Source organism: Carcharhinus amblyrhynchos, chromosome 10 (genome assembly GCF_965287045.1).
Source record: "Carcharhinus amblyrhynchos chromosome 10, sCarAmb.v2.hapA, whole genome shotgun sequence".
Classification (NCBI taxonomy): Eukaryota; Metazoa; Chordata; class Chondrichthyes; order Carcharhiniformes; family Carcharhinidae; genus Carcharhinus; species Carcharhinus amblyrhynchos.
The window spans coordinates 51,014,671-51,038,779 of NC_137333.1; the positions used below are offsets into that span (position 1 = coordinate 51,014,671).

General features: G+C 41.6%; 1 protein-coding gene across 1 annotated transcript; it reads left to right on the plus strand.

Moving 5' to 3' along the window:
• Positions 1-270: 270 nt before the first annotated feature.
• Positions 271-20,056, plus strand: ctsc (cathepsin C). The gene is made up of 7 exons (XM_080197021.1): positions 271-528; positions 1,873-2,018; positions 4,201-4,358; positions 8,759-8,914; positions 11,607-11,725; positions 15,506-15,637; positions 17,500-20,056. The coding sequence occupies exons 1-7, from the start codon at positions 366-368 to the stop codon at positions 18,000-18,002; spliced, it is 1,377 nt and encodes a 458-aa protein (XP_080053147.1). The 5' UTR covers positions 271-365; the 3' UTR covers positions 18,003-20,056.
• Positions 20,057-24,109: the final 4,053 nt, after the last annotated feature.

Below are 24,109 nucleotides of genomic sequence, written 5' to 3' on the forward strand. Positions count from 1 at the left end.
GTGAGGCCAACCTCAGGGTTATATCATAGAATCCTGGTCCTTATTTTGAAGCACAACATAGAAAATGATTTTGTCTTCATCTTATTTTGAAGCAGAATGCAACGTGAGGACATGTTCCAATCACTTGTCCCTGTGGAGCTCCAGGAAGGAAATAAATAGGGATAAATCCCTTCCTCCTCTCACATTCGGTAACCACTTCCTCAATACCAGCCAAGGCGGAAAAGAGAAAAAAAAATCTTCCCGGTTCATGTGACCAGACAGCTGACTTTTGGAGCTGATCACATGAGCTGTGGTGTGTAGCGCTGTCGGTGTGAGTTTTGCTCTGATCTGTGTGTGTTCTGGCTGCCTCTCTCTCCGCTGCAGTGATGGGCCGCTTTGTGTGCGCTCTGTCCCTGCTCTGTGCACTCAGCCTGGGCACGGCTGTGGCCGACACCCCGGCGAACTGCAGCTACCAGGACTTGCAGGGGACCTGGCTCTTCCAGGTCGGTCGGGAAGGGCAGGACAGGAATGTTGACTGCACCAAAATGGGTGAGTTTAGGAGCTATTCACACCTCTAACCTACCCCTATACCTTTTACCCAAATGAAGTAAAACAGCCTTCCTCATCCACAGCTTTCATTCGTAACCAGCCAACGTTGGCATTTAAGTTTTAAACATTTTTTTCCTCTCGGTTAGGCTTGAGTTTAAAACGTTACCAAACTTTTTTTTATGGAACACAGTAATATCTTTGCCTCTAACAGAAAGTCTGGAAGTTTTGTAAAAGTTGTAGAGAAAGATTTCGCTCTATCCTGTAGACGTTTCAAAAAAAAACCCTTTCCGTAAATCATGGACAAAGAGCTAAAAACTTGAGGTTCGGCTTCTGCAAAGTGCTGCCTCCCAAGTCGAATTTCACTTCTCCCCACGACGGTTCGGACAGGCTAGAAACCGAAAGTGGATCAGGAGCTAGCATAGAAATCCTATTAAAACAGGAAACATTTATTTCAACAGTTAACGCTCTTGCAGGAGTCCCCGACTCATAGCCATTCTGAGGGAGTCTTTTGCTGAATCTTTGTTACTTGTGAACTTTCAGGCCCTTGATAACTTTCAAAGAGATTTGAATTTTCTAAGGCTCACATAACAAGATCACATGTTTCAAGACTTGCATTATAGCGCACTAAAAACAGCCGCCTACTGACTAATGATTCATCAACACTAAACCACAAAAAGTATTTCTGAGGTCCACTTTAACGCCTTAACACAACGGAAAATCCTGTGGTGAGCTTAAATGTTAAACAGTTGTAGTCTTTACAGGAACCAGCCCTAAGTTGCTTGCAACAGACTTGCATCTCTCTTGCTGAATCATAATGTCTAGATGTTTGTTTCCCTTTTTCTTCAGAGAATCCCTATACGGACATCCATTCCAGCAACAACTCCAAGCCATGCCAAATCTTCCAATGTCCTTAAATCTCTACTAGTTCTGTCTACTTGACCTGAGAAGAACCTGCCTTGTTTGTTTAGTCCTGCTCTGCTGTTTTTCTGGTTGCTTGTCTCTCTGTTTGTTCAGTGTGTCTAAGCTTTATTACCTGACAGCCTATACATCTGTCCATAACAAAGCTGGCTACTCCTTTCATTGCGGCCAGATCTGAAAGCTGGTAGTTGGGAGTTTCAGTCGGACTTGACCTGTGCCCCTAGCCTCCATGGCAGTCAGACCATAGGCTATCAGGCGGAACTAGTATGAGACTTCACACCAGTCTCAATGCAGTGAATTAAAGAAACAATTTAAAACATAATCATCTTATAAAACCTTGCTATTTTGACAAGTTTGTTCGCAAAAGGGACACTGAACAGATGCGTACACACCAGTTTAACATGTAATCTGTTCTTTTTCCTAAAGGCCATCCTGTAAAAAGTGTGACTGTACATCTCCATAAACTTGATGTTGCTGAAGATGAGTTTGGGAATATTGGTTTCTTCACTTTAATTTACAATCAAGGTTTTGAAGTAGTCCTTGGTAATTACAAATGGTTTGCCTTTTTCAAGGTGGGTCTCGATTTTTATCCATAAACACAGCTAAACGTTTAGTGTTAACACCATTCTCTCAATCAGCACGCTATGGCTTTGAGCACATCATTTATGCTGACACTTGAGGGAAGGGTTGCTGCGGTAATTGAGATGCTGCTTTTTAATTAAATTGTTAAACTGAAGTGCCCTTGCCTGAATGTAAAGAATCCCATTGCTGAGTATGAAGATCAGGATTGTTCTCGGGGGGGTGGGGTGGGGTTCTTGATCAGTGTTTTTCAATCAATTTAAATGATTACCCGTTTAATTATTTCACTGTTTGTGGGACCTTGCTTTAGCATGAACACGCAAAGTTAACATGCAGGTACAGCAAGCAATTAGGAAGGTACGTGGCATTTAGCCTTTATTGCAAGAAAATTGGGGTACAAAAATGAAGTAGTCTTGCTGCATTTCTCCAGGGCATTGATGAGACCTGGAATAGTGTGCGTCATTTTGATCACCATGTGTAAGGAAGTGTATACTTGCAATGGAGGCAGTACAGTGAAGATTCACGAGGTTGATCTATGATGAGAAGTTGAATTAATTTAAGTCCACGTTCTCTAATTTAGACAAATGAGAGATGATCTCATGGAAGCATGTGTCCTTATGAAAGGACTTAACAGGGTACATACTAAAATATTTTCCCCTGCTGGGAAATCTAGGACAAGAGGCCATGGTTTCAGGATAAGGGACTGCTCGCTTAGAACTGAGAAGAGGAATTTTTTCACTTGGGTTGTGAAGCTTTGGAATTCTCTACTCCAGAGGGTTGTGGATACTCCCAATTTCTACTTAATGCTGAGATTGACAGATGGAGGCACACTCATTACTTTTTTTGATGTGCACTGCCAGTAAATGAGGTTTTGTGTCACAACACATGTAGAAATGGGCTCTTAATTGATCTGTGAAAGAACATACTTCCTGCAAGAATGCCACTAAAAATAAAAAAAACTGGGAATTAGCTGCTACTCTGTGCTGGTATATAATGGCTGGCACATTGCTCTTCTTTTAACATTGGCTCGATTTTCAGCATTCACTCGTGCATACAAATGGTTAAAACAATTTGGATTCCGTAGCTACGATACTTCGAGCAAGGATTGTAAAGAAGGTAAAGGTGATTAAACCAACCCACATTGAAGTCTTGAGTCCTTGTGTTGGGGTGAAATCAACTTTGAGAGTAGTGTTGGTTTCAATGTTTGTGAATCAATGCCTACATTTAAGATCTGCTGTGAAGAGTGCACATTTAGTGTGGTTTAAGTTTCAGCTGAGGTACAGCCTAAGGCTTTCTGGCAGAACTCCATTTTGGTCCATTGTAGTGTACTGTGCTTTGCTGCCTGTCAATATATGAAAATATCTGAAGGGCAAGGAGCAGACATCAAAAGCCGTGGACACCAGAACTGGAAAAAGTGACGGAAAATGCGTGCAGATGAATGAAGAATACCCGTAGCATGGTGAGGGCCACAATGTTCTAATTAAGTGAAGAAAATTGGAGGGGGGCAGAGCAGAAATAATAATCATCAGAAGCAAGTAGATAGTAGAATGGGAACCTTGAGGGATGGTTGAGCTAGCCCAGTGAAGAATGGATCCAAAGCTCAGCAGTGGAACAGAAACTTATCTTTCATAAGCAGGTAAAGGTAATTATGTAGAAGTTGTTCCAGTTTCCGTAGGAATTGGTGGAGGAGATTACAGTAAAACTGAGAAGTTACTGAAGCAATGTGATTTGACTTTGGAAGAATATGAATACTTCAGGACCTGATACAACAGTAGAATAGAGCTGAGACTCCAACGTTGCACTGAAGTGTACTATAGAAGTCCACAGTGGGATACTAGAAACATGTTACAATAAACTGAGTGCAGAACTGAGTTAAGGTAGCTGAGATGTACATTGTCATTCATGCAGGGCACTGTGGTTATTGAGTCATTTTAGAAACGTCTATGTGCTGTGTTGGGGAAATGGAAAGAAATTACATCTTGAAAATGAGGTATTTTACCCAACTCAATGTCCCAGACCAAAAAAGTAAAATTTAGATTTCTTGTACAATTTTAATTATCTCAATTATTACGGGACTATCATTTGAGTATTTTGGCAGTCCAATTGCAGTGAATGATGTGCTAAATGCCAGTAACTGTTCATTATATTTTCTTCTTTCTTGGTATGTGTTAACAGTACAAGAAAGAAGGTTCAAATGTAACCAGTTATTGTCACGAAACACTTCCTGGGTCAGTGCATGATACATTGGGTCAAAACTGGGCTTGCTTTGTTGGAAAGAAGAATACTCAGAATGTTCGAACTGATACTGTTCATTCGGAAAAGCATCTGTCACAGTAAGTATAGGAGGGGTTTGTAAAATTAGCTATTTGAATGTATATTCACTTGGTGTACCCATTCTATTCTGATCTTGTGCCAGCCCTAAAATTAGCGAATACAATTTTTTAATCACAAGTTTTCTGCTGCTGCCTGTTTGGTGCACACTGAGGTCATCAGCAGTGGCTTATTTCTTTTTGGTGAAACATTTCAGGCTTTAAGGAGGAATTGATCAAGTGTTTTGTTTTATTTGAGGTAAAAACAGAAATTGCTGGAAAAACTCAGCAGTTCTGGCAGCATCTGCGGAGAGAAACAGAGTTAATGTTTTGAGTCTGGATGGCTCTTCCAGTCTCTTTAACTACGCACACAGTAAGGGTGGTGCAAGTTTCCCCACTCCATTTTCACTTCTGGCAGTCGTTCAAGACTTTTAAAATAGTGGCCAAACACTTGAGTGGATGTTTTTATAAATTAACAAAGCTAGACACTTTTAATTTCAAAACCTTGTGATTTTTGCTAGTATTGTTTTCAATCCTTCCATGGTTTTTATTTTTCACTCTTCTCTCAATCTAGTCTTTCTTTGCCCCCCGCCCCATGCTTTTTCTGAACTTAAGTTTAACATGTAATTTATTCACTTATATGACCCCTCCAGAATTTCCTGAATTCTTAATTCTTCCAAGGACTATTTTAAATATTAAGTCAGAAAAGAAGTATAATTTACTGAGTGCCTTAAAGCAGGGAAGGGAGGTAGGGAGGGAATTCGAGAGCTTGGGGCTTAGGCATCTGAAGGCGAGGCTACCAGTTATGAAGTAGTTAAAATTAGGAATGTGCAAGCATTAGGGGAATACAGATATCAAGGAGGATTTTGGGGCTGGAGGGGAATTACAGAAGTGGCGAGACCCTGGAGGGATTTGAAAACGTGGATGGGACTTTTAAAATTAATGTCACTTGACTGGTAGCCAAAGTAAATCAATCAGCAACCACGGGTGATAGAGGCATGGGATTTGCTACAAATGAAGACACTCATGGGCAGAAGTTGTACTCCAGTGTACAGAGTACAATGGGAGAGAATGGCCAAAGAGCATTGGGATATTGAAGTCTGGAGGTAGCAAAGGTATGCATGAGCGTTTCGAGAGCAGATGAACTAGGATAGGTGAAGTCAGACAGGAATTGGAGGTGGGAATGGGCATTTAGTGATCACACAAATGCGAGTTCGGAAGATCATCAAAGGGTGCAAATTGGCTTAACTTATAATCTCAGACTATTGCCAGAATGTCAGGAATTGAGTTTCGAGTGGGGACTAAAATCACTGACATTAGACCTGTGATATCTAATGGGAGAAATTTTCTTCTCATCCAGTACTGGATAAGCAGTCTGATAATTTAGCAACAGTGGAGGATTCGACTATTGTTGTGAGGGTACATATTGAAATCCAGTGTTGTGCCTTTGGATGATGTTGATGAAAACTAAGAGGGAGCCAAGGTTAGAACAGTGGGAGACACCAGCAGTAACGTGGGAGCAGGAAGAGAAGCTTTGTAAATGATGCTCTGGCTACATTTGGGTAAGAATGGATCCAGATATGAGCAGCTCTACACAGCTGGATAACAGTAGAGAAATGTTGAGGGAGGATATTTTGATCAATCTCAATAAAGGCCAAAGACAGGTTGAAAAGGACCAGGAGAAAAAGTTTTTACCTTTGTTGCAGTCATGATAGAATGGCTTTTGTGACTTTTTAAGAGCCATTTTGGTACCTTGGCAGGGGAAGAAATGTGGTCAGAAGAATTCAAAGATGGGGATGTATTTGGGAGGTGATAACATGTTCAGTTGGAAGGATGATGGAGTTGAGGGATTTCTTTTGGGTTTTATGAGCAGGATTGTAACAGCAGATGTAAAGGGGAAAGACAAAACTAGTGAGCACCATTTATCATATTGGCTAACCAGGAAGGAGAGTTGGACTGTCAGTAGTTTAGTGGGGATAGAATAGAGAAAACAGGGGATGGGACTTGTGGGCAAGATGATCTCAAAGGCCCTAGAGGTGATGGAAGAGAAAGCTACTAGGGCAGGGGAAGAATTAAAGGAAGTTTAGCTTGGTGAACTAGAAGGGAGAGACATGGTTGAATTGTTTCAGTCTTTGTACCAAAGGTCCATGTACTACCCATACATGTTGGAGGTGAATGTGGAGGGGATGAGGAAGAAAAAATTAAGTAGACTGATTTCAGTAGAGAAAGGTAGCTGGGGGTTATCTTTGCATTCCAGGATTATCCTGGAATTGTGAGCAATGTTAGATGAGAGCTAGGCCTGACAGTGTTTCAAGGGGTCGAGTCAGATTTGATAGTAGATGGCCGAACCTGTTGGCCACTATATCTTTCAAATTAGTACCATTGAACTTGAGAGAGTGGTGATGAGAGCTGCACCGGGGAATAGCCACAGTGAGAGAGTATTGCATTTATTGGGGGGTAGGACATCAAACCTCAGTGAGGCTATCATTGAGTAGCTGCAAAAATGTCGTGTTGAAAAGACCGTAGATTAAATAGTTGAGTTATTGAAAGCACAGTTAGAAATGAATTGAGGAATTGACAGTCCTTTTATGTTCAGGCATGGAATCCAATATGTAACAGTGATCGCTAATGTGTGATTCAATATCTTTTTGTAAAATACTGAATTTGGTTCACTTAAGCCAGTTTGTCTAATCTTGGCTAGACACCAGAACTTATTTGATGTGTCCAAACATATTCAAGCAGCATCTGTCATGGCTTTTATTTTGAATTTCACTTGTGATCCATGTTTTTGTCAATAATAAAGAAGCAACTAAGATAATGTTTGTGGTGAATAACTGACTTGTGCAATGATAACTTGCATTTAATTAATGCTATTGGTACAGAAGAATGCAAAAGGGGAAACTTGGTGGATGTGGCACTGGAATGTTTACAGAAGTTTGGGGATGCGTTGTGACATTTCACCTGCTCAATCATAATAAATTTACTCGTAGTTGAAAATGCATTTTTAAAATGAGGTAAATGGCAATGGATTTCAACTAGTATACCTTAAGTTTAAGCTGTTTTTTTTGAGAAAATCAATTGAGTTTGAGAGACCAATTGCAAGATCTGGTTAATCATTTGGCAACAAGATGCTATAAATGGACAGCCGTCTTGCTCTAATCATACTTTGTGATCTAAAGCTTAATACAGAAGTTTCAGCAACCAGTACATTTTGTGACACTTAGTTTCACAACTAAATTGTTGAACCTGGCTCTTAAAACATTGGATTTTGATTCAGAATGAGTACTTTTAAAAGCAAAAACGGTCTGCAGCAAGTTTTTTTTTGGAAAAAAAACACCATTATAGTCTGGTCCACACAGTGAAATGATTAACTAGATCTTTCATGGCCTTTTGTGGAATGCCTTTGCTCAGTTGGAAAACCTGACCCTGAACTTCCTGCTAGTTTACCACCTTGTGCTCCTGCTCATGTTTAATGTTGATCTGCCAAAATGTTCCAATGAAACCCAATGCCGATTAGAGGTACTTGTCTCATCATCTGATTAGGCTCTTTACATTGAATCCAACAACTACAGACCGTGAACTTAGTCCTCCATTCTAAATTCAACCCCCCCCCCCCCCCCCCACCGCCGGCCCCGACCTTTCTCAATGCCAATCTGTATTTTATGCTTTTGTTTTGAACATTGCTGAAACTTTTACTGCTACTCTGGGCCAAAGCTTTTAGTCCTTACTTCTATTATTGCCACTGCTTGTCTTGTGTTCCATGACACCTTTGTCATTTAACCCCTCTCTCCTGCAATCTATCCCTGACCACCTATTTTGCTCCACCTGCTCCTTCCCCTTTTAACTGCAGAAAAGTATCACGTTTCTACCTCTTTTCAGTTGCAAAGAAGAGTCATTCCTGGACTCGACGTTATTTCTCTCTTCACAGATGTTTCTGGACCTGTCGGGTTTTTCCAGCATTTTCTGGGCTTGGTTTTGTTTTCTATTAACTGGATAAAGTGGGGGAAAAAAAAACCTGTGAATACAGTTTGGATGGTAGAAGAATTGTATGGGGAGGGTTCTGACATTGGTTATGTCTCCTCTGCTCCACGTCCCTGCTAGATTTGAGTATGTCTGCCTGAGTCTTATATCCATATCAAGAATTATTAAATAATAAAGCCAGTAACTTGGTTGGGGTGGTGGCAGTGGGGTGAGATATATTGGGTGGAATAATGTTGAACTGCATATCAGAAACAAAAATGCTGCTGTAAAAAAAAAAATTCAACATGTGGTATTCTTGTCTCATTGTCTCCTCTTTCCCCAGTGTAACAAAGCTTTTGCAATGAAATGCTTTTCGGATGCAGTATGATTTTAATATTAGTGTTTGCAACATGGGAACTGTTTTGATGGCTTGTGTTTCTTTCATCTCTCCTTACCCTGATTAGCCTGTCACAGAAACTCTATAAAACTAACGTGGACTTTGTGAAAATGATAAATACCGTGCAGAAGTCGTGGACAGCAAAGGTTTACGAAGAGTACGAAAAATTCACCATCCAAGACCTGATTAAACGAGCCGGTGGTCATAAATCCAGGATCCCAAGGTAGGTTTTGTAATTCTGCAAAACACTGGGAGGTAAATCCCTGGGGGTGGCGATCAGTGTTGGCTTGTTACTCTGTGCCCAACTATTTCCATGCCTGTCACGCCTGACCTTCTGGGCAAGATCCAGGCACCGGAGCAATTCTTGAGGCCCAGCATTGCAGTCCATGCAGATTGAAGAGGACATAGCATTTTCTTTTAAACAGCACTAGCTGCTGTAAACCAGAGAAATTCACATATAAATTGAAATATAGACCATGGAGAAGATAAGTGGATCTCTCTCTCTCTCTCTCTCTCTCCTTTTTTTTTCCTCTCTCTGTTTACTTCCTCCTTATGTCAGTTATTGGATAATTTAAATACTGCAGTGATTTTATTTTTACACTCCTGCCACTCCCAAGTGTAACCGTCATTTTCTGTGCAGGAAACTGGTCTCATTGCTTCTTGTTTAAACCTTTTTTAACCTCATGTTTCCCTCCCTTCACCAGTATTGGTATCCTCCAGTGTTCTGCCTCTTCTCAAAAGATGTGTATTTCACCACCTCGATTTTCCAAAATGCTATACAGACAAGTGAAATATTTTGGAAGCCTAGCCACAATTGTAGTGTATGACCCAATATCTTTGTTTTCTGTGCCCTCTTAATTTCTAGCCTAACTTCTGTTGGAAGCAATTATACCATAGGGTGATGTAGATTTATTAACATTCATTGTCTAGTTAATTTTCCATTGAGCATTGTGATCCATGCACTTCACCTTATTCTTTTAAAGCAGTTAATTTTCCCTTATCGGCCGAGGTAGCACCTCATTCCTTTCTGTGCTTAAAACAGGCCAATTAGAGTTTTGTTCTTCTCTTTACTATTTTTGCAAAATACATTCTGTACATCTATCTCTCTCATTTCTACCTTTTTTACTGCTTTTATTTCACTCCCCCTTCCCCACCCCCACCACTTGCTGTCTAGTTTAAATGACCCTTCACTCTTTTCTTTGCAATTTTTTGATCCTTTCCTATTTGGTTTTCACTGCCTTCTTCCCCAGAACTAGTGCCAATGCCCCATAAGACAAAATCCATCATCGTGACTCCACTACTATAGTCATGTTGAACTTTCTAACCATCCTTATTCAAGCACATGGTTGGAGGAGCAGATATTACCCTAAGACTGCACCTACACCTGATTTTGAAATTCAGTTGCATGGCTTCAGATTAATCTTTTTGATATAACCAAATATAAGATGGATCACGACTGACTGTTCTTTTTTTTCTCTAGACTTTTTGCAAAACTCTTAATCACAGCACTGATAATCTGGATTCAAGTAGCATCCAGATGCCATGCTATTGATTCTCTATAATATTCTGCCTATTTGTTTTGTTTTTTAATCTAGATTCTAAAACTTGACATCTCTGAAGTGCTCCTTTCTATGCCATTGGTTCTTGCATTAACCCTGACTGTTAAGTGATCCCTCTTTTCCGAAGTCTTTTCCATGTTCCAACTTGCCCCCTACCATTGGTTCAGGGATGTGGCAATGCTAGGTGGCCAGCATTGATTGTCTGCCCTAGTTGCCTTTGAGAAGGTGGGGAAACACTGCAGTCCATGTGGTGTTGGGGAGGGGGGAGTTCCAGAACATTAACCCAGTGACACTGAAGGACTGGTGATATAGAACAAAGAAAATTACAGCACAGGAACAGGTCCTTTGGCCTTCCAAGCCTGCACTGACCATGTGCCTCACTGAATTAAAACCCACTACCCTTCTGGGGACCATATCCCTCTATTCCCATTCTATTTGTTTTTGTCAAGACTTCCCTTAAAAGTCACTACCATGTCCACTCCCATTATTTCCCCCAGCAACACATTCCAGGCACCCACTACTGTGTTTTTAAAAAAGAATCTGCCTCGTACATCTTTTAAACCTTGCCCCTTAAATCTGCGCACCTTGGTATTTGACTCCTCCACCTGGGGAAGAAGCTTCTGACTGTGTTTGAGTCAGATGGTGAGGAACTTAGAGGGGACATTGAAGTCCTCTCTCTGTGCCCTCACCACCTTCAGTGCTTCCTCCAAATGATTTTCAATGTGGAGTATAGATTTTTCTGAGGGGGTTTGTGGCAATTGGCAGGAGGTTCACTTGCCCATGTTTGATCCGGTCCCGTGAGAGTTTGAGGCCTTCAGTGGATGCTGTGGACTCCCAGGGCAACTCCCTCTTGACTGTATGCCACTGTGCTGCCACCCCTGCTGGGTCTGACCTGCTGGTGGGATAGGGACATACCAGGTCATTATTACAGAAACTATCTGTAAGGTTTGATTCCATGAGTATGACTCAGGCTGCTGCCTGACTAGAGTGTGAGGTGGCTCTCCCAGTTTTGGGACAAGCCCCCAGACTTTAGTAAGGAGGACTTTGCGGGGCTGGCTTTGCCATTGTCCGGTCAATGCTGAGTGGTCTGTCTGGTTTCATTTCTGTAGATTTCATAAGTTTGTTACAACTGAGTGGCTTGCTAGGCCATTTCAGAGGGTACATGAGACAACCACTCCCTTGTGTCATAGAAAAATAATTTAAATCATTTTGTTTGGCATAAGATAATTACAGTATTGTTTACTTTGGGCACAAAATTATGATTTCAATTAAATAATTTTTGAATTAAGTAGCGGGTAAAGCGTGATACTACTTCAATTCAAGGCTGCTGAATAATAAATATAAATTCTTTAATAGACGTCCAAAACCTATGCTGGTGTCAGAGGAGATAGAGAAACTTGCAGCGTCTTTGCCAGAATCCTGGGATTGGCGCAATGTTGCTGGAGTGAACTATGTTACCCCTGTGCGAAATCAAGGTACAGTCCATTCTACTTTGAGTGTAACTTGTCATGTTTTAATAAATCTTTTAAAGTCTGAAATGTCCAATTGCTTAAAGGTACAATATTTCAAAATGTGACTTGAACACTTTGTCAGCTGGAAAACAATAGATCCCTTGCAGCTTATTCAGTGATGGGTCCAATGTTTCTCTAAAACAGTACTGAGATTTATAACACTCCTTACCAGGAAAAGGGTTAACACTGCAACTTCCTATCTAGACAGGAAACTCCAAATGCTGTTAATGGAGAGATTTAAAAATTAAACTTGCATTTATATTGCAATGACCATTAAACAGGCATGTACGGTTTTGTGTATATATAACAGATTCGATCTTGTGTTGTTTAAAGGACTAAGGCATTTCAAACATGGCACCATAGGATTTCTAATATCCAGGGGTAGGTGTTTGGGCTTCTGAGGACAGCATCTGATTTCAAAAGATATGGCTTGGCTAAATTTATTCTAGCTGCTGGGGGATCTGGAATTCATCTCCACTTAACCATAGAATTCAATCATAGATCCCTACGATACAGAAGTAAGCCGTTCAGCCCATCCAGTCTGTACCAACTCTCCAAAAGAGCATCTTACCCAGGCAAAAATGTAAGAAATTCTCCATAAGGTACTCTGACTTTCAGTGCAGACAGTTAGGAATAAATACAAAGTACTAGCTAGAATCGTAGCGTCCTGTAACTTCCTGCAAGTGACTCCTACTTTATTGAGAATTCCAAATGCAGCTTTCACTCTATACAGCAAGAGGCCTAATTTTGGGAGAAGGTAATTACTGGAAGATTGTTCCAAATGAAAATTGTCTGGGATGTGGATCTGAGTCTGCAAATGAAGCAGCCCATTCCAAAACCCCTATTTTTGCTGAGCAATGTGGAGGTAACTGAAGATTGAAGGTCTGTTTGCCATTTTTGGGCACTCTTTCTGTTAAACAGTGACACACAATATCCGAAAGGAGGTAAATTAGAATTTTGACGCTGTTGACTAACTCTCTGCTTAGCTGTGTCGGTCTTTGTACATTGTGCACAGTGGTTAGTACTGCTACCTCACAGCACCAGGGACCTGGGTTCAATACCAGCCTCTGGTGACTGTATGGAGTCTGTATGGGATTCCTCTGGGTGCTCCAGTTTCCTCCCACACTCCAAAGATGTGCAGGTTGGGTGGATTGACCATTAGTGTCAGGGGGATTAGCAGGGTAAATACTTGGGGCTAGGGCCTGGGTGGGATTGTTGTTGGTGCCGGCTCGATGGGCTGAATGGTCTCTTTCTGCACTGTAAAGATTGTATGATTTTAAGTTATTGCAGAAATAGCAGCTTGGTATCTGAATAAGACTTCCAAGCTTGTGAATCCAGTTACCCATTTGCATGCCATTTATCCCTCCCTCTTTTAAAAGTATGTCATCCTTCCAAAGAGCGTTAGGAGAATCTTCCTGCACCAACCCTATGGCAGAGCTAAGTCCCCTAGCTTTGTAGGTCAAACCATACCTGACTATGTGACATACTTCATCCATCCTCCTTGATTTTGCTTAAATACTGACGTGTAACTTCTGCAAAAAAAAAGTGGTGTTTTAAATGCACTAGTTCCAAACAAAGTTAAATCTCAAATATAAAAAGCTGTTAGAAAGCCTTAGATGATGATTTCTATGCCTAGCTCTTCGTTAAGAAAAGCCAAAGGGTTATTTTCAATGAGAGTTGACCATTGATCTCCAAATGACTCATACATTTTGAAATTTAATTTGGATTCTGCTATAAAGTTAGGAATACATCTTTGTAGAGAGGGCTATATATGTGGGCTTAGTCAGTTTTTTAATTCAATTGATTAGATCCCACAGTTGACCCTAGCATTCCATTGAACAATAATTTCAGTAATTCAACTTGCTGCCCTTTAGTCTCAGACTGACTTCAATCCAGACGGATGTGAAAATCTGCAACCCTGGTTTATAGACACTCTCAACCTAATTTCACATGGGAATGGGTCCACATCTCAATTATCTAGATTTTATTTTCGGGGAATATTATCTAATGGGTGAATAACCAGTTTGCGAACAGTAGTGGAACATCCTTCACCTTTTTTGACACACACAACTACCTGTAGGTGCTAAATGCAAAGAAGACCTAATCTGAAATTCTTGCTCTGATGTTTGTTTCATGTGGCAGAGAAATAATTATTGGGCACGTTTTACTGTTTTTGGTGCTAATGTTTATTCCTTGTCAACACGTATGGTATTGTTACTTTTGGATTTCTGCAATAATAGTAAGAAGTGCACTTTGAGTTTGTCCTAACGGGGAAAAGAATTGAATTGGGATTTTCAATTGCTACTTGCCCATGTTGGATTAATAAAAATTGTTAAGGGATCATGAGTGTGTTTTGTCAAAACTGTGGTTAACAATGTGGAATTACTTTTAGCAAAGTACATTTTTTTTTCAGCTTGCAATGGTTTTTGGAATCAGTCTGAATTTTCCAAGCATATTTCATGGACCATTTGTTTTAGTAGTATGATGCTTGCAGAATATCGAATACATTCTTAGAAGGAATGTGCATGTAAAGAAATGAGGCAGTTCATTCAATAATAAACCTGTCAAGCTTTTGAGGGAGGGAAGATTGAATTGCATTTCCAGTTGCTCTTGACTTTGCTCTCCATCAAGAGGGGCAAGTCAGTTGTTAGATTCTTGATCATTAATCCTGCAGTTCTTTGACTATTGGCGCCATAAAGCCAGACGTTCCTGCCAAAACTTGATTTTCTTTTTAGTAGATTGTGTCTCAAACTGGAATATCACAAGGAATTGACATAGGGCCATGGCACTACTCCTTGAAACTTTTTTATTTGTGGATCTCGTTTATTTGAACATGGGGAGGAGAGCAGATTTTTCAGGAGACCCATGGTAATTGTTGCCAATTATGGCTTCTGATCTGTGGGGTTGTATTTCTTTGTTGGATTGCATTTTCTGTAAATATGAAACCAGGCTAACCTTTTTTAATATCAAAGAATCCCTACAGTGCAGAAGAAGCCATTTGACCCATTGAATCTGCACTGCTGACAGAGTATCTCAGCCAGGTCCAACCCTGTAACCTTACACGTTTACCATGGCTAATCCATCTCACCCCAACATCTTGGGACATTAAGGAGCACTTTAGCTTGGCCAGTCTGTCTAACCTGTACATCTTTGGTTTGTGGTGGTGGTGGGGGGGTGGAGAAGCACCTGGAGGAAACCCATGCACACATGAAAGAGTGTGCAAACTCCACACGGACAGACACACCTGAGGCTGCAATTGAACCCGGGTCTCTGGAGCTTTGAGGCAGCAGTGCTAATCACTGTGCAGCCTTTGAGAATTGGTAACCTGTATGATCTGCTTTTAGGGAGATGTATTGGAGCATTAAATTCAACTGCTTCTGCTTCTCAACTTGGCAAAATCTTGTGGCTTTGTTATTTGGTTTTAAAATTATTTGGTCCTTTGTGAATCCACATTTAATGAAGTTGGCTGCAGCTTTTCCTAAAGCTGTCCTTGGACATTCAGACTTGATTGTTTCTTTCAAAGGTGGTATCTAAGCCGCAGCAACCTGACTGATAGGTTAATTGAGCTATAATTGAATCAATGCACCAGTCTAAAGTACAATAGTTGAGTGCATGTGCAAAGTGTCCTTTTTTTAAAAAAAACTTTGATCAGTCATAATTTTGCAGTATATGTTGTTTAAACAAAATGTTTTCTTTGATTTTATTGTTCCATCTGACCCATCTGTCTCTTTCTGATTGCTGCAGGCAGTTGTGGCAGTTGCTATTCCTTTTCTTCCATGGGGATGCTTGAAGCCCGCATTCGTATTCGGACGAATAACACACAGACTCCAATCCTTAGCACACAACAGATAGTTTCCTGCAGTCAGTATTCTCAAGGTAATTGATTAAAACCAGTATTGTTGGCTCACTGATTTTTTTTTAGAATCCCTACAGTGCAGAAGGAGACCATTCGGCCCATCGAGTCTGTACTGACCATAATCACCACCCCCCCATGTGTTATTCCTGTAACCCCACATATTTACCATGCTAAATCCCCTGATGCTAACATGGCCAATCAATCTAATCTGCAGTATTTGGAGGAAGCCCATGCAGACATAGGGAGAATGTGCAAACTCTACAGACAGTGACCTGACGCCAGAATTGAACCCAGGTCTCTCGTGCTGAAAGGCACCACTAACCACTGTGCCACCATGCCGCCCCAAAACCTCATCAGATACAGGAATTGAACCCATGCTGTTACCACTACTGAATCACCAACCAGCTGTCCAGCCAACTGAGTTAAACCGACTGACATTTCATTTTATGTGGCAATAGCATATGATTTTAGCTTCTAATGTTGCAAAATGCCTTCAATTGTTCTTGGAATGCCAAGTATATAATGTTGCAATATGGTGTAAGATTATTTTATTACACAAGCTATGGCATATCCTCTTCCATTGAGCCAGGGTGAGGTATCTAAGTGGATACAAAATTGGTTTCTTGACGGAAGCTAGAGGGTGGTTTTCAAACTGGGGGCCCTGTGACCAGCAGTGTGCTTCAGGGTTCAGTGCTGGGCCCACTGTTATTTGTCATTTATATTAATGATTTGGATGAGAATATAGGGGACATGGTTAGTAAGTTTGCAGATGACAATAAGATTGGCATAGTGGACAGTGAAGAAAGTATCTTCAATTGCAATGGGACCTTGATCAATTGGACCAGTGGACTGATGAATGGCAGATGGAGTTTAATTTAGCCAAATGCAAAGTGACGCATTTTGGTCGATTGAACCAGGGCAGGACTTACCTAGTTAATGGTAGGGCACTGGGCAGAGTTACAGAACAAAGAAACCTAGGAGTACATGTTCATAGCTCCTTGAAAGTGGAGTCACAGGTGGACAGAGTGGTAAGAAGGCATTCGGCATGCTTGGTTTCATCGGTCAGAACATCGAATACAGGAGTTGGATCGTCTTGTTGAAGTTGTACAAGACATTGGTAAGGCCGCACTTGGAATACTGTGTACAATTCTGGTCACTCTATTATAGAAAGGATATTATTAAACTAAAGAGTGCGGAAAAGTTTTACTAGGATGCTACCAGGACTTGGTGGATTGAGTTATAAGGAGAGGCTAAATAGATTGGGACTTTCTTCTCTGGAGCATAGGAGGCTGAGAGGTGATCTTAGAGGTCTATTAAAATAATGAGGGGCATAGACAAGGTAGATGGTCAATAACTTTTCCCAAAGGTAGGGAGTTTAAAACTAGAGGACTTAGGTTTAAAGTGAGAGGGGAGAGATACAAGCGGGTACAATTTTATCTTTTAAAAAGCATTTAAATAGTTACATGGGTATGATGGGTATAGAGGGTTTTGGGCCAAACGTGGGCAATTGGGATTAGCTTAGGGCTTTTTTGAAAAAAAGCCAGCATGGACAGGTTGGGCCATAGAAGTTTATATGCTGAAAAACTCTTAAGAGTCAAAATCTAAATGCACGTTTTTGGTATGATTAAGGCTGCAACGGTGCGGGTAAAATAGACTATACATTGGACAATTTTACAACCTGCAATATAAATTGTATAGTTCAGCCAAGTATAATTCCAATGTGTTTGATTACAAAGCCTCCTGCTGAAAGTTTGCTTTGTACAAAGGCCACTCTTCTTGGGGTGGAGGCTGATCGAGGTTGTAGATTTTATTTTGCTTTAATTTTAATGAAAGGTGGTGTGTTAATATGGATAATAAGCTTGGTTTTTTTAATCCGTTCCAGGATGTGATGGAGGATTTCCATACCTAATCGCTGGAAAATATGCCCAAGATTTTGGTTTGGTTGAAGAACATTGCTTCCCTTATGTTGGGATGGATACTCCTTGCACCATTAAGAAGTCTTGCTACCGTTACTACACTTCTGAGTATTACTATGTGGGTGGTTTTTATGGTGCTTGCAATGAAGCAGCGATGAAACTGGAGCTAGTAAAAAATGGTCCGGTGTCGGTTGCCTTTGAAGTTTATCCTGACTTTATGGCTTATCATGGAGGAATCTATTATCACACTGGGTTACGTGATCCATTTAACCCGTTTGAGCTTACTAATCATGCGGTTTTGCTAGTTGGCTACGGCAGTGACCCTCAAACCAAGCAAAATTACTGGATAGTTAAAAATAGCTGGGGACCTAAGTGGGGAGAAAATGGCTACTTCCGAATCCTTCGCGGTAGAGATGAATGTGCAATCGAAAGCATTGCTATAGCAGCCACTCCAATCCCAAAACTTTAAGGAGAATATGTATGCTTGCTGGAAGTAAAATTGGAAAAAAAATCTGAATTTTGAATCTTGCTTTTAATCTTGGGAATCAATCTAAATTTTGCGTAAATGTGCCTTTTAAGAAATGTTTTAAAATTCAAAGTGGAGATTTGTGCTGCTTGCATTTCCTTAGAACTGTCTTGGATGTTCTTGTTATGTGTACTCAAATTGAAGGTTGCAGAATTTTTGATTAACAGTGGTAATTATACTTTGGTAGAACACTGCTGTGCAACACTTGTCTTGCATTTATGGGGTGTGCAATGCTGAGTAGCTCTGTGGGATACCAAAGCTTTGTGTAAATAAATCGGGTGGTTTCTGAATCTGTTTCATGCAGTTCCTTGCAGTATTGGGGGGAATAGAGGCAATATGAGGATCTGAATGAAATGCGTGCTTTAAAAAAAAATCATTTCTATAATCATGTCACTCAGATCTGCTGATATAAATGCCTCATCCATGCTGTGAATGTTTTAATAAGATTATTTTGTTATCACTTGGCAGAATTTATAAACAATGAATGGTGACAATTGATTTAAATTTGGCAATGTCAACATTTATAAAATGGTTTTATGAATTTTCAATTTTGAGTATCTCTTTTTTTTAAAAAGTTTTTAAATTACTTATGCCTCGTGAAAATGACATGCTTTGCCTGTAACTGGGCCCTAACCTGTTGTTGCTGTGCATCATGGGTACAAATTGGGGAGATTGACCAACTCCTGGCCTAAACCTCAATTGAAGAGTGTGAATCCTCAAACTGTGACTATCACCTGTTTTGGAGAAATCCCATTTCTCAAACAATAACAGGTTTTTTCCCTCCAAATCTGAACTGTGTGCTCCTGGTTAGATATGGTGGTTGATTAGCCTGTTTGCTGTGAGATGTCTTCACAGTGAAAGTATATCTGCTTCAGGAGGCACAATTGTAAATTAACTCCTATTTGCTGATTAGATTGAGCTTGAGTTTCCTCAATTCAACTTGGTGTAGTTTATTTGAGAGTGGGGTTGCGATTATCACTTTTATTGAAGGGATTGTTTGTAATTTTGAATATTGTTTTATAAATTCCCTTTCACAGCTTATTTTAGTACAAGAATTAGCCCCTGAAAATTAACTTTAAAACAAGCTGCGTTTATAATCAAAACACTTGAGTGGGCATTATGCTAGAATTATAGAATTAAGGAAATCATGAGGTCATTAAATAAGCGAATTGCTTGTCCTGTTATGTTTATATGTTTGACCACGCAAAGTAAGAGTCAACTGAGACTATTGCATTACTGAACAGAAAATTGAATATCAAAGTGTAATCTGTGATATACATCAAGGAATAAGGGTTCCTAGCTACAGCATGATTATACTTAATATGACTTTTGATACACCTTCCAAAAAATGCTTGCCTTCTATTCCAAAGAGTGATTTTTCTCTTGTCATCTGTTATGAGGGTGTGGAGCACACTAAGGATTCATAGAATCCCACAGCAGGAGGAGGCCATTTGGCCCATGACATCTGCACTGACTGACAGAGTAACTTATCTAAGCCCTATCCCTGTAACCCCATATATTTACCATGGCTAATCCACTTAACCTGCACATCATGGGACACCTAAGGGGGTGATTTATCATGGCCAATCCATTGAAATCACACATCTTTGGACTAAGGGAGGAAATCCATGCAGACATCAGGTGAATGTGCAAACTCCACACAGTCACGCAAAGCCTGAATTGAATCTGGGTCCCTGGCACTGAGATACATCACTGCTAACTACTGTGCCACTGCGTACCCATTGTATGCATGAAACATCTCTATCTATTGCATTAGCACTCTCTGTTCCAGGGCATTTTCTCCATGAAGCACAATGCCATTTTCTGTTTCTTTGCTCACTATATACCGGCGTGCAAAATATAAAAGGCCTTGACACTAGAAATCGTATACAAATTTATTTTTATGATCTGAAGATTTGGGCAGGAGTCTGAATGTTTGAATGTGATGACTTGTTATCTCTGTAATAGCAATAATAAATGCTATGTATTTGAATCTAGTTGTCTCCTGAGTGATGTGGGAATCATTTTTTTTCTTGTTTGATTTGTCAAAATTCCATTTATGAGCCCTGCTAATGTTCAAAGTGAGGCTCTCCCAGATCCTAGAAGGAAGACTTGGAATGCCAATTCCTAACTTTATTTTTGAGATTTGGGAAAGATGTGAGGGGGAAAAAAAATGAATCCTGGTGTGGAAAGGGCTGAAATTATTCCAATAAAACATGGAGCAGTAAAGAGCAAGTAAAATCCCCATAGTCCCAGATGACCAGAGGCTATTTTCCCCTTTGAAGGTAGAGTTGACTGGTGGTGATTTAACCTGAAGATTACCACACCTCCAGGCAATGGGCAAATTGAGAAGGTAGGACCTTCAGTAAACAGTAAAGAATATTTTCTATTAACTACAATAATGGTTACCCAGATGGTATGCCTAAATTACCCCAATCCAAAGCTATTTCCCTAAACTTCCAAGAATACACCTTCCCCAAAACAACATCCCTTAGGTTTTTTAACACTGAGCTAAATCCAGCAAATAATCTTCCTACAGAACCTGTAGCTTTTTTATGAGAACCCAATTAGTTTAGGATAGAATATATGGGGTCTCAACACTTTTTTTCTGCACAACATCTTAATTCTGTGGATGAGCTTTGTATCGGAACTAGACAATGGCCTACATGGAGAAATCAAGTTAGTTGCTTTTTTGAGAGCTGTTCAAAGAAGGAATAGCTCTGACTCTCCTTTTGAGGTCTGCCAGAAGTTAGGGCTGGAATTCTCCCATCCCACCCACCACTAGAATATTAGCAGGCAAGTTGCGGAGAATGTGGAATGTATTGACAATCAGGTGGGAATTTCAGGCTTTTAGATCAGCCCCTCCAGAGAATTCCACCCTAGGTCTCTCTCAGAAGTTCTGCTGTTCAAGGATGTATTGTTTGCTGGAGCAGACGAGTGAAGGAGCAGAGAGAGAGCTAAGATTTTACCTGTTTAAAAACCTGTTTAAAATAAGTTTAAAGCACTTTGTTCTTTGTAGAACTGTTTAAAGCATTTATTTATTGTATTTACTGCTTTAAGAATTCTGAGGGAGTGGTTAGCAGGCAATTGTGGGACATCAGATTTAAATCAGCGCCAGGTTTAAAAGGAGGCCTGGTGTAGACAGGCAGCGTCTGAGTGGGCAGCGGAGTGAGTGGGAAGCAGAGTGAGCTACTAGGGCTTAATATCAAAAAGGGCTGGAAGGAAAAAAGGCCAGGTGAGTTCGTTTGAAAAACAAAAAAAAACAAAAAAAATTTTTTTTCAAAACTACTACAGTGAATAATGGAGGGGCATGTGATGTGTGGTTTCTGTATGATGTGGGAACTGGTGGACCCCAGGGTTCATCCCAGTGACCATGTCTGCAGTAAGTGCAGGTTGCTGGAGGAGCTCCAGCTCAGGGTAAATGAGCTGGCCTCTGAGCTACAGACACTGAGGCTCATCAAGGGGGAGAGAGGGTGCCATTGTCAATGGGGTGCAAGTGACATCCACCCCCCCCTAGACTGGCTAACTCTAAGGGTCAAGGACAAGAGGGGGCTGCTGGGAGGAGGAAGGGGGGTGAGGAGCGGAGGCCTCAGCCTCTTAATCTGCATAACAGGTTTGAGGTTCTTGCTTCCAGGCTGGATGAGAACGATGCAGGTGAGGTTGGTGAGCAAACTGCACACGGTACAGTGCTGCAGCAGGACATAGGCAAAGAGAAGGGGAAAAGGAACGTAGTAGTGATTGGGGATAGTGGGGTGAAGGGTATTGACACTGTCCTTTGTCACAATGACAAAGTGCACAGAAGGGTGTGTTGTCTGCCTGGTGCTCGGGTCCGGGATGTCGCAGCTGGGCTGCAGAGGAACCTGGAGTGGGAGGGTGAGAATCCGGTCGTTGTGGTTCATGTGGGTGCCGGCGACGTAAGCAAAATGCAGACTGAGGATCTGGGGAGGGAGTATGAAAAGCTGGGAATGGAATTAAAAAGTAGAACCGACAAGGTGGTTATCTCTGGGCTACTGCCTGAACCGTGTGCAGATGGGCGTAGGGTTGACAGGATTAAGGAAGTGAATGGGTGGCTCAGGGATCGGTGTGGGAGGAATGGGTTTGAATTTATGGGGCATTGGCGTCAGTATTGGGGTAGGTGGGACCTGTTCGGGAGGGATGGGGTTGGTCTGAACCGTGCTGGGACCAGAGTGCTGGCGAATTGAGTAAAGAGGACTGTAGACAGGGCTTTAAACTAATTGGGGGGGGGGGGGAGGGTGCGAGGGTAGGTGATGGTACGAGGTCTAAACTTAAGGAGAGTGTACATGTAAGGGAAGAGGCCGAGGATGTCCCAATAATAGAGGGAGTAGGGGGCGTGAGTATAGTTGGTGGCGTTGCGGCAAATAGGGTCCAGGTGAAGGCTGGGATGAAAGCACTTTATCTGAATGCACGAAGCATTCGGAATAAAGTGGATGAGCTGGTGGCGCAGATCGACACAAATGGATACGATCTGGTGGCCATTACAGAGACGTGGCTGCAGGGTGACAGGGACTGGGAGCTGAATGTACAGGGCTATCAAGTGTTTAGGAAGGATAGGCAGGAGGGAAAAGGGGGGGCGTAGCTCTGCTGATTAAGGATAGCATCACGGTGGTAGCAAGGGATGATATTGGAGCCAAGGAGCAGAGGGTGGAATCGTTGTGGGTGGAGATTAGGAACAGCAAAGGGAGGAAGACGCTGGTGGGTGTCGTCTATAGGCCTCTGAATAATGATCTGGAGGTGGGGCGGGCTGTTAACGCGCAAATAAGTGCGGCGTGCAGGAATGGGACGGCCGTAGTTATGGGGGATTTCAATCTGCATATTGATTGGTCGACCCATGTTGGACGTGGGGGGCTCGAGGAAGAGTTCTTGGAATGCTGCCGGGATAGTTTCCTCGAACAGTGTGTGTTGGAGCCGACGAGGGAGCGAGCTATCTTGGATCTGGTGCTATGTAATGAGGCCGGTAGATTTAGGGACCTTGTGGTGAAGGATCCTCTTGGGGAGAGTGATCATTGTATGGTGGAGTTTCTGGTGCAGATGGAGGAGGAGAAAGTGGGTTCCCGGACACGTGTCCTTTGTTTGAATAGAGGGGAGTACGGTAGGATGAGAGAAGAATTGGCGAATGTGGACTGGGGGAGCGCGTTGGAGGGGGGGGTCTGTTGAGGAGCAGTGGAGGATCTTTAAGGAGATCTTTCTTGGTGCTCAGCGGAAATTTATTCTGATGGTCAAAAAGGATAGTAGGAGGAGAGGTAATAAGCCGTGGATAACGAAGGAGGTGAAAGAAAGTGTTAAACTAAAAGCGGAGGAATTTAGAGTAGCTAAGAGTAGTGGGCGAGAAGAGGATTGGGAGAGGTTTAAATGTCAACAAAGATTGACAAAAGTTGATAAAGAAGGGTAGGAGAAACTATGAAGCTGGGCTAGCGCTTAATATAAAAAAGGATAGCAAGAGTTTTTATAAATATATAAAAAGGAAGAGGCTGGCTAGGGTGAATGTTGGTCCTTTAGAGGATGAGAAAGGGGACCTAGTGGTAGGGGATGGGGATATGGCTAAGGTATTGAATAACTTTTTTGTTTCTGTCTTCACGGAGGAGGACGTGAATAATTTGCCGGGTGTTAGCGATGGAAAGGTGGTAGGACTGGAGGGACTTAATGACATTACTGTTACTAGAGAGGCGGTGCTCGACAGACTGGAGGGGCTGATTGTGGACAAGTCCCCAGGACCGGATGGAATGCATCCGAGGGTTCTGAAAGAAATGGCGGAGGTGATAGTGGATGCCTTGGTGGTTATTTTCCAAACGTCGCTGGATTCCGGGGAAGTGCCAGATGATTGGAAAACGGCTAATGTTACGCCGTTGTTTAAGAAGGGTGCCAGGCAAAAGGCGGGGAATTATAGGCCGGTTAGTTTAACGTCTGTGGTAGGTAAAATGTTAGAATCTGTCATTAAGGAGGAAATTGCGAGGCATCTTGAAGGGAATTGCTTGATAGAGCGGACGCAGCACGGTTTCATTAAAGGGAAGTCGTGTCTGACAAATTTACTG

Excerpts from the sequence above, each read along its gene's own strand:
- ctsc (XM_080197021.1), top strand. The coding sequence starts at position 366 with ATGGGCCGCTTTGTGTGCGCTCTGTCCCTGCTCTGTGCACTCAGCCTG. Across the intron at positions 529-1,872 it reads TGTTGACTGCACCAAAATGG|GCCATCCTGTAAAAAGTGTG; the intron begins GTGAGTTTAGGA and ends TTTTTCCTAAAG. Across the intron at positions 8,915-11,606 it reads CATAAATCCAGGATCCCAAG|ACGTCCAAAACCTATGCTGG; the intron begins GTAGGTTTTGTA and ends ATTCTTTAATAG.